Genomic DNA, 19,683 nt, shown 5'->3' with positions numbered 1-19,683 from the left:
CACACCTGATATTTTTCATAGGTTTGAGACCCCCGCAATTCACTTCTTTTAACAAAATGCAGATTTTGAAACGCTGTACCTGTAATGAGTGATAATGTAATTGGATAAAAGCTGTGAGGATGAATGGAGCTTTAAAGGTCACTCTTGTAAGAAGAATTAATGTGTTATACCATTAATAAACCATGGAAAACTGTGGAGCAAAAGATAACATACTTAAGTTATTGTTAATGACATAGAGTTCACTGCTGTATATCTCTCAGCTACAAATATAGAAAGTGACTTTTTGATGTGTATCACTGTGCATACTGTATTTATAAGATAAGCAGTCTTTAACTGTGGTACAGGGGCTGGACAGACATAGCCTACTTCTAACAAAGGTCTATCCTTTAATGGAGGACTAGAAGAATGGAAGGCTTGTGAACACTCTAAGTCTTTTCCTGCTAGCTGCTAGGTCAGATCCAACCAAAGTTACAGCTAGTAAAACTCATTACCATGTTACAACCATTTGGTGATCTTAAAAAAGTGCGCATACAATTTCAAGTCACCCTCCAGTAGGAGCTAGGCCACAAAAAAAATTTGATAGCGTTTTTAGCAGAGGGACTAAGATCCCTAAAAATGGTAGAGAAACCGGATTACTTTTTTATCTTGAGAGATGGATCCCTCCAGGAAGGGTCACTGGGAAGCATGCAGTCATTTGCCAGACAGTTACTTCCACCATTTGAATGACTGGAGCTGTCCATGCAAGGCACAAGTTGTCTGTCCTAGGTGTGCACGCCCCACCTTGTTGGGATGCAGCTGAGTGGTCCCTTTTCACGGCCACTAACTTCAAATTAAAACCATTCTCTGAAAGCAGTTCTTCAGGCTGCTAGGTTCCCATGGCGTGGAGAAATGCTCATGTATTGTTCAGTTGTCTTTGGAGGACATAAACTTACAGCCTCCTATGATTAAGAGTGTAGCTGCATTCGGACATACAGATATGTAGTCCTTTTCTAGAGCTATCCTTATAGCGTATAAATTATGCTACAGACTGAGACGTCACAAATGTCATGGCTTCATGTATGACTTCAAATCCAAGCGTTTCTTTTTGGGAACAGGCATATGTCCATGTACTAAAAACAGAAACAACTTCTCTCTGCCCTTTGCCATTATCTTCAACATCTCTGTGCTAGTTTGGCAATCCTTGTAACTAAGTGCATTTTATGTAATGCAATTCCCCTCTCTGTCAATAATTCACCACCTACCCTAAACAACAATAATTTACATTCAACTCGCTTCTATATTAATCATTTCCCTGCACACCAGCATCTTGGCAGCTACTGAAAAACATAAGGAGTGCTTGCTTTTATTCACTATCATGTGCCAAACTGTCTTAAAGATAGCAGTATTCAGGAAAAGCCAAATAGTCTGGAGAAGGGCATGAATTCCAGTTCCTAGACAAATTCGGCTGTATTACAGATTGAAAGTAGTATACCTAGCCTAATCAAGAGCACAACCAGCAGCGATACTACTGTTTGTTTTATTGTTTGTTTGTTTGTTTGCCTCCTTTTTAATTTATTCTGACTACATGCAAGCTTGATCAGTAACAGATGCAAAGTGAGGAAAAAACCAAGCAAGTTGATAAAATGGAGGTAAAAAAAAAATCAGCTGGTAGCACTGTGCTGGTGCAGGTTATATCCTTCCTTATGCTGGGAAAGCTGGAATTACTGGAATTCCATTGGCTGGGAATTACTGAACTGGATCATTTGATAAAAGCGATGTGGATCGAGTTATTTCATATAAAACTGTCAGGGTTCCTGGGTATTTAGCCAAAAGCTAACTGTTAGTACAATTAACAACAGTCAAACACACAGAAACTTTTCTTTCTAGTTTTTGCGTGCCAAGGAAGATGGGAATACCAGTCCCGTTCTGTCTGCAGTCTAAAAAAACAACAATAAAAACCCAAACCAAACTAAAATCCTGACAGCAGCACAGCACTGAACTAATCTGACATCAGCTTCTTCCCCTGAAATGTTTTAAGCAGCAAGACAATGTCCTACGTTTTTTGGCAATCAGCGGATCAGATAGAAGAGTCTAGCAATACAACAAGGATGTGTAATCTGACATGATTAGACAAGGCTCTTTAGGAACAGAACATTCATAATTGAGACAAAGAAAGAGTATTAATAACACTTTCCTAACACGGCAGTTAGCCATTTTATATTTCCTTTCTTTAATCTTAGTGTTTTTCAACAAATCATGGGATTTAATAGCGTGTTTTGGCAGATTAGAGGATTTATGGCCCAGATGTTTTTTGTTCTAAAAATGGATTAGGGTGTAAAGTTTGCTGGAATCCATGGAACATGTTGAGGCAAGCCGGTCATTTTGTGTGTGATTAGTGCCTGCCTTCTGTCTCACAGTCCCTCCATCTGTCACAATTCACCAATGGATCTGGTTAGATTTAGCCTCATGTCACAAACAGAAGTCCCTTTTCTGGGCAATTTCATATTACAGATTCATTTTATGCCGTTTTTATGCCCTAGTTAAAAGACAGAAAGAAGTGTATGCGCGCGCGCGCGTGGGGATGTGGAGAGGGGGAGGGAGGTTGATATTAGCCTCTCCTTTAATGTTTGAAAAATAGACGGGGGCTTGGAGTCTCCCATCAGTATTCTATCCTACAAATCACATGCAGATCATAATAAGTATAATCTACAGTACGCTAAAGGAAAAAAATGACAAAGTGTCACATTTAAAATTAAATAGTATTAGCTGCGCTGGTGATGCTTGTAACATTTTAAAAGGAAATAATTCAGTGACTACTAAGGCTAAGCCCTAGGCTGTGAATTTGCAGCAAAACAGTGGACATTTGACCTACTATTAGCAGCATGAATAGGAGTGGGAATGTAGGTCCGTGTAGCTGTGGTTTCTTATACACTTCTGAATGACAGGTGGTGGTGGGGAGCATTCAGTGGATGAGGTTTCTCTTCCCAGCCATTATGCATTTCATATCTATAGCAAACCACCGCCACCTGTGGTTTATTTTAATGTATTCACAAGTTTTAAGAAGGGGAAGAATGAAATGGTCTATTTTTAAGAGTTTGGGATTGCTGGCGTGATCAAAGCTTCCCTTAACTCTTATCCGGTTACATCCTGCTGCATACAAACCACAGGGCTAACCTCTGCAGCGTCAGGGAAATATTGAAACTAATGGGATCAAATATCAGGACGATGATTTTGTCACTGAGGTTTCTCATGCTTTCTATCCAGGTGGCTCTATCATAACAATAACAGAATTACAAAGCACAGACGGGTTTCTGGGCATTACCTTTTAACTCTTTCTCATTAATAATGATAAACTATTGGTGCATTTCATCGATGAAAGCTAAAGTGTTTTCTTGTAACTTTCTTTTTTTAAGATATCCTTTCTTCTATCACGTCGTCAGGTTATTTAAATGACCACGATGCTGTTACCAAGGCAATCCAGGAGGCCCGACAGATGAAGGAGCAACTTCGGAGGGAACAACAGGTGCTGGATGGGAAGGTTGCTGTTGTGAATAGCCTGGGTCTCAATAACTGCAGGACAGAAAAGGTGAGTTTCTGAGACTCCCTTTGCAAAGGCTCAGAGATTGCATTTCATAGAATCATAGAATCATTAAGGTTGGAAAAGACCTCTAAGACCATCGAGTCCAACCGTCGACCCAACACCACCACATCCACTAAACCATGTCCCTAAGTGCTGCATCTACCCGTCTTTTAAATACTTCCAGGGATGGTGACTCAGCCACTTCCCTGGGCAGCCTGTTCCAATGTTTAACCACTCTTCCAGTAAAGAAGTTTTTCCTCATGTCCAATCTAAACCTCCCCTGGCGCAACTTGAGGCCATTTCCTCTCGTCCTATTGCCAGTTACTTGGGAGAAGAGACCGACACCCACCTCGCTACAGCCTCCTTTCAGGTAGTTGTAGAGAGCGATGAGGTCTCCCCAATTTGGCTCTCCCTACAGATGCATAGGTTCTCCTTTTTCTTCCTCCTTATTCTTGCTCTATTTTTTTCTTCCCCATTTTTAAACAGAATAGTTGCTTCTTTCAAAAAAAGTGAAAAGTAAAATGAAAACCACAACCAAAAGATGACATGAGAGAGAGATCCGGAGACCCCTGGGGGAGAGTGGGGAGGAGGCAGAGATAGTTAAAGCCCTCATGAGAACTTTGGAGGCCACTAATTCTCTGTTCCAGCCTGTCAACGTGCATTATGAGAAGGTGATCTTGGAAATCTCTAGGTCTAAGTGGAAATCTTGCTTTATGGAAATGCTTACGTGTGTTTGTGAGATGAGCTGGATTTGAAAATATTCAAGCTTCTTTAGGAACATAAGCTTTGCTGATACTCAGGCTCAGCTTCTGGGTATTTAGCCTTGCGAGGTTGTCATATATGGTATTTTGTGACCGTTGCAATGTAGAACTGTCATGTCATGTTAGATGACTTAACAAAATTGAAAAAATGTAGAATTGACAACACGAACTGCACCAAATATTTGCAGTGAAACTTAGAGGCAGCAGAACGTATGGGCCTTACCACCTTCTGCTTTTGAATTGGCCTGTGAAGCTGTGCTATAACAAAACATCGACAAAGTGAATATTCTCTAGTAAAATTTGCATGTACTGTAACCGTCGCATGTGTCAAAGAGGTTGTGATTTGCTGCTTTTCTCTGGAAATACCTGATGTCTTTCCATGCACTGCCCTGGCTTATGGAGGATAAATAGACCTGCCAGTCCTTGCTGCCACATTTATAGTGAGCTGTCCTTATAATACTGCCACCTAAGATATACATCCAAACTCTTGTGTGTGTCTCAACATCATATGCTTAGCAAGACTTTTTCCTCAATTCCTCTCTTCCCCTGCAATATTTTCTGAGGTGATACAGCCTTCATCGTGCAGTACAACAAAGATGACCGTTGCTGCATTTGGTGTAAACTGAATTTTATTGAAACTGCTTCTAGTGGCTTTTCGCTGTGAGGCCTTGTGTGAATCACTGAGATAGGCAGATAAATAGAATGAATAAAAATGATCAGCTATTTAGCAGAAACCTGAAAGTCAGTCATCCTAGGAAGCTTGTGAGTCAAACAATATTGTCCAGAATGAGCAGATTGCTAATTTGGATAGCTTTCCATTTTCCCTGTTTTTAGATGGAGTTTGATCAATAAGCTGTGAGAAGCCAGCAGTCTGGGTAATGAATGTTAAATGTACATGTGAGTCTCTCACTACTGTACTCTTTTCATCAGCCTATCCTGGGCGTAAGTGATGTAGAAATGACTCCCATTTCATGCACTTTCTTGAGAGGAAGGGGAAGGAAAAAAGAGGTCAGTGTAATAGGTATCTGGCAGTACGTACAATCTCTCTTAGAAGAATAAGAGCACTGGTATGGGGAGAGAGAAAGAGAGGGATGGAGCATGTTTACGGCATTTCACATAGAAGAGTACCAGAAGGGAAAAGGGAAAAGCAGAGTGTCAGATATAAGAAGAAGTGATCACAAACACAAAGGAATTTATATTCAAATATTTAAGCATTCTTGAAAGGATGCTCGGAGCAGAAATTTCTTTTCTCTGCTCCCCATGTAGAAATGACTTTAACACTCAGCCAGATGCTAATGCAAAGTGACTCAAGCTATTCCTCGCAAGCATAGCTAAATTGCCGTTATTTGTTAAGCGCATTGAATTCAGCTGTGGATGCAGCAGTTGGTTGCATTCAGAAAGCATCTGTACCCTTTTTTTTTCTTTCTTTTTTTTTTTTTTTTTTTAATCCTCCAAAGCAGAGGCAACTCTACCTATCTCCCCCCTCTCCTCCCTTGTGCTGGCTGGGAATTGTCAAGTGACAACCGACCAAATCCTTTTGGACAGGAAGCCTTCATCCTGAGTTCTATATACTTGCAAAGCAGGCCTTGTGGTTGGATCAGGAAGCCCATTAAAAGCACTTTGATGGTATGGAAATTCATCTTCATGAAGCACCCAGGCCCCTAAGCAGCATGCTGTTTAGCTGTGGTTACAGATCAGTCATTCACATCGGAGGGCAGTAATTGTGCTGACGGCTTGTTCGGCAATGGAAGTACATAAAATAATCCCAGGCCCTCCACCATGGCATTGCGAGTTAATCTTCTTTAATACAGATCAGCTGTTGTTCTAACACATGACTTTATGCTGGCTCTAGTGACTCTGCACAGCCTTTTGATTAAGTAGCAGGAGTGGAACCATCTGCATTCACTTTATTCTGTTACTTTCCTATTGTTGGGATTCTCCTTACCCCTTCTGTTTTCACTTCTCACCCTCAACCCCAGTTGAAGTTTATTTTCCTCTCTAATTCATGCCTCCTGGTGGTCTTGTGGAGGGCAGAGAGGAGTTCTTTTACAAGGTAGCAGGAAGAAAAAATTGTTCGCTCAATTGAAAATTTTTCTAAAGCAACTGTAGGGTTTGGGGTTTTTTATACAATAAATGCCAAAGCTTTATTGGGGCACACTGATTTATTTTATTTTATTTTATTTTATTTTATTTTATTTTATTTTATTTTATTTATTTTTAAAGTGGAGACAGGGAAGGACAGAACCGAGTTTGAGCTCTCCTAGACTGTAATGGCATTTGAGTTGCTGAGGTGACCACTTAAGCCACTAAGCACTAGTTAAGAAGTTGCACTTTTTAACTTCTTGTAGGGTCTACTGAGCTGTCTCTTGCATTTGACCCAACAGAGGAAAAGACATAGGCTATGAAGTTTAAGTACCTGTTCTCCTTTCCCCGTATATGCTCTAGGCCATCCACTGACTAGCCAGCTGTGAAGTTCAGCTCCAGACAAAAACCCCAACTTCTCCAAAGTTTGTGGCTGTTTGATCTAGCACTTTAAAGTTTTCTCTCTTGTTAAGAGCAGGATTTGAGAGGAAGGCAAGCGTTGCCATTTTGAATTGAATTCTATTCTGGTTTTCCCTGTTTTCAGGGGAAAAAAGAAGAAATAGTTGGGAAGGTGGGTTGTGAGAAATAGAGGGCTGCAGTGTTACCACTGAGGGTTTCCCTTCAGAAGCTCAGGGTCCCACTGGGGGACTTAGAGGCAGCCCCCTGAACTACTGGGGCGTTACGTTTGCTCATTGGTTGCTTCCTGACAGCAAGATTTTGAGGTGGGGGGTGGAATTAAAAGAGGGTTAGCCTAATGTAGCCATGTGTCCGTGGGCATACTCATAATTAGAAATGTACATTATGTCTATAGTTATGTACAGAAGAAAGATCACTCTCCTTCCTGTAGAGTGATCTCAATCTTCATAGGCAACGAACACCCATCTGGGGCTATCCCCAGTTTTCCTCCCTTCTTTGCCGCAGTGGCTGGTGTAGTTGTAGTGACCTACGGTTCTCTGAGACCTGATGAGTTTTTTGTTGCATGAATTGCTGTCACAGCCTACCAGTGAAGGTAGGTTCTATGCAGTTCTGAACCTGTATGTTAAGACTCTTGGTAGGGATTTATCTGCCAGGGGTGGCTGGGCAGGCTCAGGACTGGAAATCACCTTTGTGAGTCTCTGTGGAAGCTCTTGCGGCTTTTCTCCACACATGTGCATGACCCGTTATCTGGCTCGTGTTCCCAGATGGGTTGATCCCTGTGGACAGCCAGACCTGCCAGCTGTAAGGCAGTAGTCCGACAGGAATTTTGTGGAATTGGAGAGATGCTGTAAAAAGGAGTCATAAATGAGAAAAGATTTTAAAAAATAGCTAGGATGATTTGGGTGAGTCACTTTATGGGCATCCAACTTGGACCATCTTGAGGGATTTGATTTTCAGAGGATTACAGTAAAAACTATGAGCATCATGATGAACATGGATTTTACTAAAACCTATTTTAATTGCAAATGCAATAAAACATATTTTTACATTACTTTTCTTGGAAACATTTCTGTGTATAAATGAGAAGTGTGTGTATATGTTTTTCTGGTTTCTTGGAAACCCAGGAGCATAGTTTTATTTGTAATTGTCATCCACAGTTAATTATAGCTTGATATGTACTATACATAAACAATGTCACCTTTTATACATGTAGCTTAGAGCGCAGATTGTTGTCTAGTGCAAACACCGCAACGGGCAACATCAGCAAGCGGACTCTGGTCTATTTGTTCGGCCCCAAAACTGCCCATTCCTCTGCAAAGGAGATGTACACAAACACAAAGAGCCAGCATGTGTGTGCATGCATACAAGCCTACAGTGCACTCTTTCAGAGATGCACAGCACAAACATGCACTGAGCTAGCCAGTGATTTTCTGACTATAGTCAGACTCTCAAACATTTGTGTATGTACCCTAGTAACTGTAAAAAAGGAGGAAGGGGGCACACAAGCAGGTATTTGAGCGTGTGTCTGTGTACACTGGTGCAAACGCAGGTACTGGTTTCCGAATGCTGGCGCCTGCTGCTAAAGGTGCCGGCGGCTGGGACAGTTGTGTCAGTGTACACAGCCACACAAGCATTTCAGACGTGTACAGATGCAGTCACACTTGTAGCGTGCCCTGAGGTGAGTGCACCCGAATACGTATACCTCCTGTGCTGAAGTGTTTCTTAACCTGTGATACAAGTTCTCCCTGTTACCGCTTGGAGTGTGTCCTTTTAAAAGGCTCCGACATGCACTTGTCTGCTGGGCTGTAACTAAAGAGCTATTTGTAACAATATTTATTCCAGCATTGTAAGCAGGAGCCTATTTATTACTCATGCTTATGGAACACCAGGTTCAGGATGCTTTTCCTCCCCATTCCCACCCACCCCTCCTCCCACCATCCTCCGCACTCCCACCCCCACCTCTCCGTCTTCCCCTTAAGAGAGTGCCAAACATGAAATGACAGTGACCAATGTTGATTTAATGTGGATGTTTAATAATGAAAAAAGTGTGTCAGTTCCAGCGTTAGTTACAAATGGCAGTAAGTATATCGGGTGGCAGCCCTGAAATAATTTTACATCCATCATTCCTTCCTGATGCCTCACTGGCTGCCTGATGGATGGGGATAGCAGAGTTAACTCTTAAGAAACTGCTGTGATCTGCTGAGCTGAAATGAATTCTGTCCCTGCTCTCCCCTCGGGGAGGAGGGGGATATTAAGAATCTCAAACCCGCAGATCCTGCTGTCTTTGAGAAATAAAACACTGGAGCTCAGTTTACTAAAGGCATAAGGAGGAGCTGGTTTAACACATGGGATTTAAATTTTTCTTCCAGTAGAGAATTTTACTTCAATAACTTCTTTTTTCTTACCCTAATGGTTACATTTGAACCGAAAGTCTTTGAACCAGAAAGTCAAGAAAAAGCTGGAGGAGAGAAGAGCAGGGAGAAGGGTTGGTAAAACAGAGCCTGACCCCATGCTTGCTGCAGACACTGACAGTCCATGGGTCAGACTGGAGTGAATAAGTTATAATGATTGAAACTGGGCAGAATAGGATCTGGCGCAAGCTGAGCTTCCCAAAGAGGAGAAACCCACTGGAAATAAGTCCAGAGGTGCAGTACTAACATCATAAACCAAATCGCTTTGTAAGAGTTAAAACCTGCCCATTTTCATAATTTCCCTAGTATTTTACTGGAAAAATACTTTAGCATTGCCAGTGACTAGCAGAGGCTGTATTACCCACAGACATTACATACACACACACTTATCCCTGCAAGTTCAGCAGACTGCTAATATATATGTCCTGTAATTTGTAGCCCACTCTATTCCTCACTGGCCTGTAAAACACTAGGAAAGATGATCAGTGTAATATTTTTTTTCTCTTCTTGCAGTGTGAGCAGAGATCCTTCTGTTTGGAATAATTATTATACAATGTGGGGACCAGAGAGTATCTTGCAGACAATGGACTGTTACAGTCCCACAACACAAAAGTTAACGTATTATCCTTATAACTGTATGTCCCCTTCTTATTACCCTTTTCCCTACCCTCTTCCTAATTTTGTCTTACTGAGGTTCTTTGCCAGCAGAAATTCTTGTATGCGGGTTGCAGTCCTCTTTGTTAATGCTATCAACACAGAGCAGACAGTTTTCAAAAAGCATGACAAGAACACGAGCAGGTATTATGTCATCACCCATCCATCACCCTATATGTCAGCCTTTCAGTAAGTCCAATCAGCAGGCTCAACAGAATCGTTCATGTTCGAGGAGTCCTCTATTCAACAGAGCTACTGTACCCATTGTCATTTCTCCTGAAACTTTTCTCAAATTTAATTAAAAACACATGTCAAGTTTGCACACTGCAAAGATCAAAATTGTTTTTGCCCAGTGCTGGTAACTAAGCATTAAACATTTTGATTTGCTTCAGCGGAAAGTTTATTCCTTTTTCCTTTTCCTCCCCCCCGCCTCATTTTTTTTTGCCATTTGCTTTGTGGAGCTTGTGTATATTTATATTTACAGCCTCTGCATTTAATGGCCACATGCCTTATTTTCACAGATGGCCAGTGGAAGACTTCCCCTCCCCCCTTTTCTTTTAGTAAAGCCTGCCTTTGGTTTTGCTACTTTTGTCACAGTGCCACTACTCTCAGTTAGCAAGTGCCTACGCATGGGAGGGAGACATTCTGCAATGAGGATTTTTTTTTATTCCCCCAAGGACTTCAGAGCTTTATTTTAAAATGCCTTTTTTTCTTCCTGATTGGCCATCATCTATTAAATGCCCAGATACATTTTTCAGAGAAAAATTAAGTGTGTATGTGTGTGTGTCTGTAGGGATGCATGGGCAGGGTTAGCTAATAAAAAATGAAACATACATAGGGAGGGACAAATTCTGCCCACGGATGTGTGCATGAAACTCCCATTGAAGTCAAGAAGAGCAGGCAAAGAGGCAAGGGAAGAACCCTGGATCCTTGCAGGTGCTGAAGTCTGAATGGGAATTTAAGTCTTCATTCACTCCAAGGGGCAGAGATTGGAAACATTCATGGGCTAGTGTGGATCAGGGAGGACTGCAGCTGTTTATACCTTAGTGGAAATTTTATTAAGCCCAATAAAGATGGATCAACTTCCTCCTGAAAAAAATCATGCAATTGATTTGGAGTTCTTGTTATGTCTTTTGAGGTTTTTGAGTCTTTGGGTTTAAGTTCTAAGCTATGCCCTAGAGCCATAAGAGCTAATTACTTCCTGAGATTTTATATTATTTTTACATAATCGCGTGCCTCCAATATCTAGGGCTTTCAGCACATTCATGGGAACCAGCATCAGTGCAGTACCTCTCTTCAGTGTAATGGAGGCTGAGCCTGATTCTTCTGTGAATTGTGTCCATCCACTTCATCTACTGGGGAATCAGCCTGTCCTGTTCTGCCCGTCCTAGTACGCAGGTCTTCACTTAGCAGTGTGGCAAACAGCCACTACTATGTTTTGGGGGTGCAGAACTTCACTTTTAATTGGATTGATGCTGATGCTGGGGAGTAGACAAGCTAAGCCTTACTGCATGGCTGGGAAAATCTTGTGGTTTCTTTCTTAGGAGATAGCCTAGATAGCATATCAACTTCTTCATTAGGGATGGAAGAAATGTAAGCAAAGGTACAGCAGCCTTCCTAATTTTAATACCTTCTAGGGAGAACCGGAAAAGAGTAGTCAATGTATCTGTAATGCTGCTGTGCAGTTGAGAGACCCATTGTTTAATAAACAATTGCCAGGAAAGCAGAGACTGTGTTCTTGCTTTCTCTTTACATGCGTGTAGCCCCTCTTTCCCAGGATATCCTGCAAGGGTTGTGATTTTCATCTTGTTTCATTTTTGGTGTACCACCTCTCTTCCTCAATTAACCCTTCCTTACCTTGCTGATCAGTTGTAGCAGCTCTTTCTGACTTGCTGTGAAATCCTTCATTAAAATTTACACGGCAGATTTCATCCAGAGATCTCAAAACTCTTCACAACGGTGTGAAAATGCCACGATCTCCATTCTGCTTAGTTGGAGAAACTAAGGTGCAGCAACTGAACAATTCACGCAAAGTTACAGAGCATGTCAGCCCAGAAAGCAGTCTAGCTGAGAAACTGGGTCATGTAACTCTTAACCTATTTGCAGTCAGCAGATTACAGCTGGATCTGGTTGAGGTCGATGCCTATGCCTGCACTGTAAAAACTTTTGTAGGAAGGAAGCAGTGTCTCATCATTCTGCTTTGCTTTTGCTTTCCTTTTTATTTCTTCTTTAAAGTAATGGGCTGGGCCAGCCCTACCTGCGTTTTCATTTAAAAATCCTGACTTACGCTATCTGTCAGAGCTCATAACCAAAGAAAAGGAGCGCCTCAGTGTCCTCATTTCCTGCAGAATTGCTACTTCCCATCAGTTTTTTTCCAAGTCGATATATTTTACTGAGGAAGTCATTCTTGCTCGAATAAAGAAATTAAAAAAAAAAAATCTTAGGGACCTGAACCCTGCCAAGTTACTGAGGACTTTCCTCTTTTTATTTCAGTGGACTCTGTGTTGTCTTCTGTGCTTTGAAAGGTACTGACTTGAGAGCCCTTAGAAACCAAAGACCTATGTCCACAACATACAGCAAAGAAAATGACTATACAAATATCAGCAAATTCCCCCTGTGACTGGGTGTCTGTTCCTGAGAGGAGAGTAGTTAAACATCTGGGCCTACTTGATCCATCTGATTTTTTCCCTATAACACCTCTTAGGGTGCCTCTCTACTGAGTCCATATAGCACTTCGCATAGATTACAAATCAAATGCAATGATTTCCAGGCAGTATTGAACCAATCTGGATCTGAATATATACTGTAAACCAAAAAACGTGGTTCCTTTACCAAGTGATGTAGCCCCAATTAAGACTGAATGTAATAATTCTGAAAGAAGTACCATAAAATCAGGAAGAGCCACAAATAAAGAATGTTATTTTATTTTCTTGCTTCTAATGCTGCTTTTAGGTTCTGTGGGTGGATTATTTCATGAAAAAGAGATCTCAGATAAGCAAGACTGAAAGAGCTGAGGGGGTGGTAAATGCATTGTTCCTTCATACTCAACTTTGATGCAAGAACAACAAAAAAAAAATCTCCCAAATGATAAATTGCTGTGACATTATAAATAATCTTTCATCTTCTTTGGTGGTCCACAGAGTTTATATAATTGGAAGGCTAAAACCCTTCTTTGTTGTTTCTTCCCTTTTCATTAGTACAGTAGAAGACTATAAAATTGTGCAGCCAGAAGGGTTTTAACAATTACTGAGTCAACATTTGAAAGTCTCACTGTATTTTATCATTTCATGCATGTGCTTTTTATGAATTTTACAGCCCTGCAAGCGTTACTTAAGCAAGGTCCATTGTAAAGGATCTGTAACTGCTCTTATTTTTATTTTGCTTTGCTTTCCCTAGTAATTTGTGCCATCAGCAAGAGTCACAGTTCCACACTCACAAAGAAATTATAAGCTTATAATTTTTAGGTAAGATTCAGAGGTGCTAGTTTCAGTTCCTAAAACTACCGGTCTTACTAAGGAACCTTTGGCAAGTCACTTAATATGTGACTCAGTTTCCCATCTGGTAAATAGAGTTAATAATACTGCCTTTCTTTGTGAAATTTTGTGGCTAAATTCACTCATGAGTGCAAAACACTTGGGCAATGTGATCTGTTACACAGAAGAACCTAAATCTAAATAGAAGATCCCTCAGAAAAGAGCCAGAAATTCTCTTACAGCAGTTATAGGTGTAACATGATCTGGACTGTAACATGGTTTGGACTGAGACATAGTGTGCACAAGTACCTATTTCAAAGTACCATGGCATTAATATGCAGGAGTAGAGCCTGGACTGCGAATAATTCATCATGTGCAAACCTCTGGGCACACCTCTCACTACTGCCAGTGGTTCCTCTAAGTTCTTCCAGCTCTCTGTCATCTGTAATGCCTACCTACCTCATGTTTTCCACATCTTGAGGGACTGGGTGAAGATTTTATAACACAAGCTATTCTGATGTTTATTATTGCAAGAGGCAGAGGAATTTTACAGAAAGATTACTTATACAAAATCTTCACTCATGTCAGATGTAGGATAAGACTTCACCTTTTTCGAGAGCTAAGGAAAATCTCGTAATGTTGAATGGATAACACCTGGCACCACCAGCGTGTCTGATAATTAAAGATGTTTTTCTGTCATAAACAGAAGTGAACTTTCATTGCGGGATCATAGTCTAGCAGCTAATCTGCCTAGTACTTCAAGATTTGGTGCATATTGACCAAGGTATGCGTCTGAATGGTTGATATTTACTGGGGCTTGCTGAGAGACTTCTGCCTCAGCACCACAAAGCACATTAGATGGTGTCACAGGCCCTGCTCAGTAATCTAAGATAAAAACGAGCTTATCAAAACTCAGTCTATTTGAAAATACCACCTTTAGAGTTCAGATGTGGGAATTTTTCCCACAGAGCAGGATGGTAAATAGCTGGACAAACTGCACTTGGAGAGGGAGGGGGGAAATGGGACACTAAAAAGGACAATAACAGGCAACCATCTGTTTCTTTTTACGTATTGACACTGAAGGGAACAAAGGTGGCAGGCGCTCTGTCCATCAGTGTCTTTGTAATTCTTAGGTGCAAGAACTGATGAGCGAGTTTCTCCTTGCAGTCCATACGTAACCTTGTTTGGCTCTCTCCAGCTACTCTGCAAACGAATTGATATAAAACCAAATTTTCCTCCCTTAAAGCATCAGTATTCTTGCTAATTCAGATGTGTAAAGAATGCATATATTTCCTCCTCCTCTGGTGTTCTACACTGGCTGTATCTCTGCAGGCATCAAACTGAGAGGAAAAATATTCATATCGGGGGAAATGGGGGTAGGGTTAGGGGAGTAGAAAAGTGAAGAGTGGACTGCTTCAGTAAAACTGCTAACCTTGAATTATGCAATCGGAAAAACAGCTCTTGCCAAAATACAATTCTAACGGAGTTCAGAGTACTGTCAGTGTTTGCCAAATACCCCAGCCAAAAGGATGTCTCAAAGAGGGGGAGGAGGGATCCGTTGCCATATGCCCAGCATTCACAGTATTCTGGGAGAACTGTGGAGTCCTTCAGGAGCGGAGGCGTGCGCATGGTCTCAGGTGCACCCTGAGCATTGGTACCATGATCCAGCACAAGACAGGAGCGGCAAGGTCAGAGGGGAGTACGCAAATATATCAGAATGTCTTTATTTCTCAAACCTTCCGAGGTTTCGCTTCACATTTGTATAGTAGTGGGAGGAGTTCTGGCAAACATTATCAGGCTGTTCTACATATGTTTTGACTCTTCCTGGTTTATGTTTCTTCTATGAAAGAGACTGCAACCAAGTTCTTGTCATTTTTAGATCAATGTTTTGTTAAACTATGACAGCTATCCATGACAGACAGCCAAGTAACTTTTGCAGCTGACCACAAAACTGAGTCTGACTTGCGGTGCTTAGTCATTTTTTATATATTTTTTTTCTACATGACACATTCCATGTGTGCATGTGTTTTTCATTGTTCTTTTAAATATAATTAGAACATTGCTAGGAGCTGTGGTACAAATCAATCTTCTCCAGCAGATTACTTTCTTTGATTAATAAAGTTTTAGAAACTTCTCATCACATTGTGGCTATTGATGAAACCTCTCTGGTTATACTTTGAACAATTGGGCTATTGTGGGATTGATTGCTCTCTACAGTATTATCTTCTCTGGTTTGCCCATTATAATTTTAAATGATCCACATAACAGAGCTCTCACTGCCCCTAAGGAGAGACTCTCCTACAATCCAATGGAAATGACCATTAGGATAGTTTTTCCCAACCTCTGCCGAAGTTCTTCACAGAGGAAAAAGATGTTTATAAGATGCCTTTCAGCCTTCTGGGGCATGATCCAAAATTCAGAAATTTAGAAGAGAAGGAATCACTTCATCTTTAGCAAGAGGTCCCTATGTTTCTCCTCCTGCAAGAGGAGAAGCGTTCCTTCCCGTTTGTTTCTCTGCTCTATGCAGTCTGATTTTTAGCAGGTCTCACAATAAGACTTCGCAGCGCTTCCCTGGGTCTGGGCCAGCCTTGCCTGTTCTTCCCGGCAGTATTGGTTCTAGGCTGCAGTTGATGCCACACGTGCATTGTGCATAGGATGAATAGCATTTTACACCTTTGGGGTGTGGGGCAAATCTGAAACGAAGGGAGTATCACTTTGGTTATTTTCTTGTAGCTTTAAAAACCTGAAAGCATGTACAATTTCATCAGCTGAACTCTGTTCCCCATTTCTTTCTCTGCCCAGCAAGACAATTGGATGTAGAGCTTGATATAATGATAAAATAAGTTTAAGGCATAGTCCAGTGTAGTGTGCAGCAATGTGCCACTGCCTCCTGAATTGTAGTGCTGTATCACAACTACTTTATTAAAGTGTTGAACCCAACATGCGTGTACTCCACCTGTTATCACTGGATGGTACCACAGCTTGCTACTGTTTACACAGCTAATCCAACACAGAGGAGTGGTGGCAGTTTTAAGAATGTGCAATTTGCTGTTAAATTAAGATAACGATGATAAATAGATCCTCCTTTTGTATAAACTTGAAGCCATTGGGGATCTCTTGTCTGAAGTTCTTAAATAGGTTCTGTGAGAGGAGGCTGGGCTAGCAATGTCAGCAGGTTGCCAGTTTATCTGGGGTCAGGGAAGAAAAGATTTTTTTTTCCTTTGTTTCTTTGGAGCTTCCATAAATACTTTCTCCATCAACTGAAAGACTCTCTAGGAAAGGTATAGAGATGCTTCCATGAAACGAAAAGCAGTAAGTCATCAACTGAATGCTTTAAAGCAAAACAACACAGGAATGCTGCTTGTCCCCTTTCGAATATTTTGTAATTGTAAAAGCATTTCTGTATGTCAGGATTGGGGAAAATCAGCTGCGTGTGTTTAACGGGAAGAGCATAGGACAGGAAAGCGGAGCGGTGGTTACATATAGTCAGGCTTTTGCATCCCGCCAGGGTGTCGCTGATCTCTTTCTGCTCTCCTAATGCTGCATGCTGCTGCAGAGGCTTAGGAAAGAGCAGGCCTTAGACTTATTCTTGCCTGAGTACTTTTTAAACATCTCTAAACATTAACACAGAAAAGTACAGCTGGCTGTTTTGACATCCTCTGTTTCAAGAGCAACGTCGTGCAGAAGTTCTTTTTAACTGCCACCTTATCGTTGCTGATTGAATTATATTGTCATTCTCTATGTTTAAGTAGCAGGGAGTAAATTGTCACCATGTTGAAGGGTGGTCTCCCCACTCACCCACGTTTCAGCTGGCCGGAGAGCCGCCTCCAAGCGCTGGGACTGAGCAGCGCAGCCCAGGAGCTCAGCACTCATCTGGCATTCCTTCGCAGCCCCTCTTCCTTTGATCATGCCTGCGCTCTCTCACTTCATCTAGTGTGGCTGTACCGCAAAATGCAAAACTTAGCCCAAGATGGATAGCTGCAGAGCATCTGTAGGCTTGTTAAGTCAAACTCTGATAAACGAGCCGTACCCAGTGTGTACCTTGCAGACAGCATGCCGGAGTATTCACTGACCTTAAGACTCAATCAGATCATGTCGGCAGAGTGTGGTTCTGAATGTAACTGCCTCCGACTTCAACAGCTGCGTTTACTGCATAAAGAAAAAGCTGTTAAGCCTGTGCCCTTTGCGCTCTCAGCTCTGTTTCTCTAAGAGGTTTATACATGATTCAAGAAAAGTCTGCAACAGAGTAACTCCCCTCCCCCATAATACACCCAACAAGAGGAGATGTTATTTTATATTTTAGGGTGGTGGCAGCATTTTTAAATGATTTCTGACATAAAAATTTTTGAACTCTATCATTATGAAGTTGATGGTAAATAGGTTATTTTTGAGGAAGAACTATTGACTTGCATTATATAGCTGAGATCCGTTTGGAAGAACTACAAAGTCAACTTACTCCTGACTTTCTGTCTGCTGACAGGCTGCTCTGGAAATGAGAGCTGAGTTAAAACCGGTAGATCAAAGAGTTTGGTAAAGCTAAATGCCTGAATAGTTCAGGTGCTTATTTGAAGGTTCTCCAAGCTTCCTGGATCTGCTGTTCCTGGAAGTGTTAGAGAAACCCTTTTGCTAGTGATAGGCTGACTCTGCTGCATGAGCTTTTCCTGCAAAAACCAAGAGGATAACTCATCTTGCACCGTTTCGGTGGTGATGCGTCTGCTTATAGACAGAGCACCAAGAGTGTGAAAGGGATCCACAATGAAAATGAATGTGAGGAGAAGGAAAGTTAACCTCCTGTTCCCTAAACTGTGCGAGTGTACGAAGTTGGCAGATTAGCCTCCTCTCTAACTCTCGCAAGAAAATCTTTGTGGAATGACTTAACATGAATTTGAACTGTTCTTTGAATTGCAGATGCAGGGACATCACATTGCGGGAAGCGTTTCTGTATTCGTATTGTTCTCTTTTCTGTTTTCTTCTATAATACAACCCAGTGACATTATTAGGCTACATAGAATAGTTGTAAGTCTCCGGTTGCCATGTGAAATCTGAAAGTTTTTTTAGTTTGTTGATCTTTTGCAGTCATCAGGAGTGGAATAGAGCAACAAAACAGCAATCTTTCAGGAAGAAGCTCAAAAGAATTTTTTCGACTGGAGCCACTTTATTATCATTCCGTATCATGTCATTTTTTTAGCTTTGCAAAAGGCACAGTGCCTAACGTTTTGAAATGTTAGTATTGCTTTCCTGAAAGATTTATTTTTAAACATATGATTGTCAGGAAGTTAGAACGTTTATGAGTAAAATTCATTGGGAAAACAAAAGCAGTTGGAAAGTGGAACACCTTTGTATTTGTAAAGTCAAACAATTCAGGGGGAAGCGAGGTGTTTTGAAGAGAACATTGGAATTGATGGCCCTGGCATGTTGTTCTGGCAATGTCTTTAGACACCGCTGCAGCCTGACAGATTAATTGGCAGCACGCACTAGGCTGTTGCAATCCAGGGTTCACAGATAGTTCTGACTAGATGAATGACAGACGGGGTGTTAGTAGGGTTGGGCAAACAGTCTGGACAAGAACACAAACTGCTGCCCAAGTATCATGCTTAATTCAGGCTGACCCTTTCCCAAGGCCTGAATAAGTTTGAACTACAGGGGTTGTTTTTTTCCCTATGGGCTGCTTCCTAAAATACTGCCTTTTAAAAAAGAAAAAGGGCAAAGTCACCCATATCTCCACACTTTGATTGCAGGCTGGAAATAGAGTAAACCAATAAATACATTGCAAAAGAGCATGTATCATCTAAACTTCCAGTCCAGCTTTGCAGTCCCGGGGACATAGAGAGTTGAAGTATTCTTCAGATGTACAGCCAATTTTATCATGCCTAATTAAACCAATCTTTTCAACACTATGAAGTTTGCTCATCACTAGCTAGTAAGCATGCTTTAAAAACGACTTCGTAAAGTCTGCAACCATATCGCTTCCAGAAGAAATATTATTATATATTCTTAAATACCTGGCTTAGTAAACTGTTGTGAATGAATTGTTATCCAGCTTCCCTATCAACTTTCTAAATTACCTATGAACTTTGCAGTTACAATATTGACCGATTTTCCTGATCCAAATCCCGTCATCTTGCCCATATAGGACAAAACAACACTGGAGACCCTGACTCAGCAACTGGCAGTAAAACAGAGTGAAGACGGGAAGTTTAGCCATGCAATGATGGATTTCAACATGAGTGGAGATTCTGACGGTCAGTACAAATGGCTTATCCTTATTTCCAGGTTTGTGTGTACATGTCAACGGGGTTTGGAGGAGAATCCAAGTGCTTTGGAGG

General features: G+C 41.3%; 1 protein-coding gene across 2 annotated transcripts in view; it reads left to right on the top strand.

The window, feature by feature from the left end:
- SOX5 (SRY (sex determining region Y)-box 5) overlaps positions 1–19,683 on the top strand; it is a 256,982-nt gene that overhangs the window by 225,496 nt on the left and 11,803 nt on the right. For both annotated transcript variants that reach the window (XM_009332833.1, XM_009332832.1), the window contains exons 10-11: positions 3,420–3,565; positions 19,491–19,599. In XM_009332833.1, the coding sequence (XP_009331108.1) occupies positions 3,420–3,565; positions 19,491–19,599 (255 nt within the window). The remainder of the gene's footprint in view (positions 1–3,419; positions 3,566–19,490; positions 19,600–19,683) is intronic.

This window comes from Pygoscelis adeliae, unplaced genomic scaffold, assembly GCF_000699105.1.
Source record: "Pygoscelis adeliae isolate BGI_AS28 unplaced genomic scaffold, ASM69910v1 Scaffold38, whole genome shotgun sequence".
Lineage (NCBI taxonomy): Eukaryota > Metazoa > Chordata > Aves > Sphenisciformes > Spheniscidae > Pygoscelis > Pygoscelis adeliae.
Note: the sequence above shows the minus strand (reverse complement) of the source record. Positions and strands in the feature narration are given on the sequence as shown.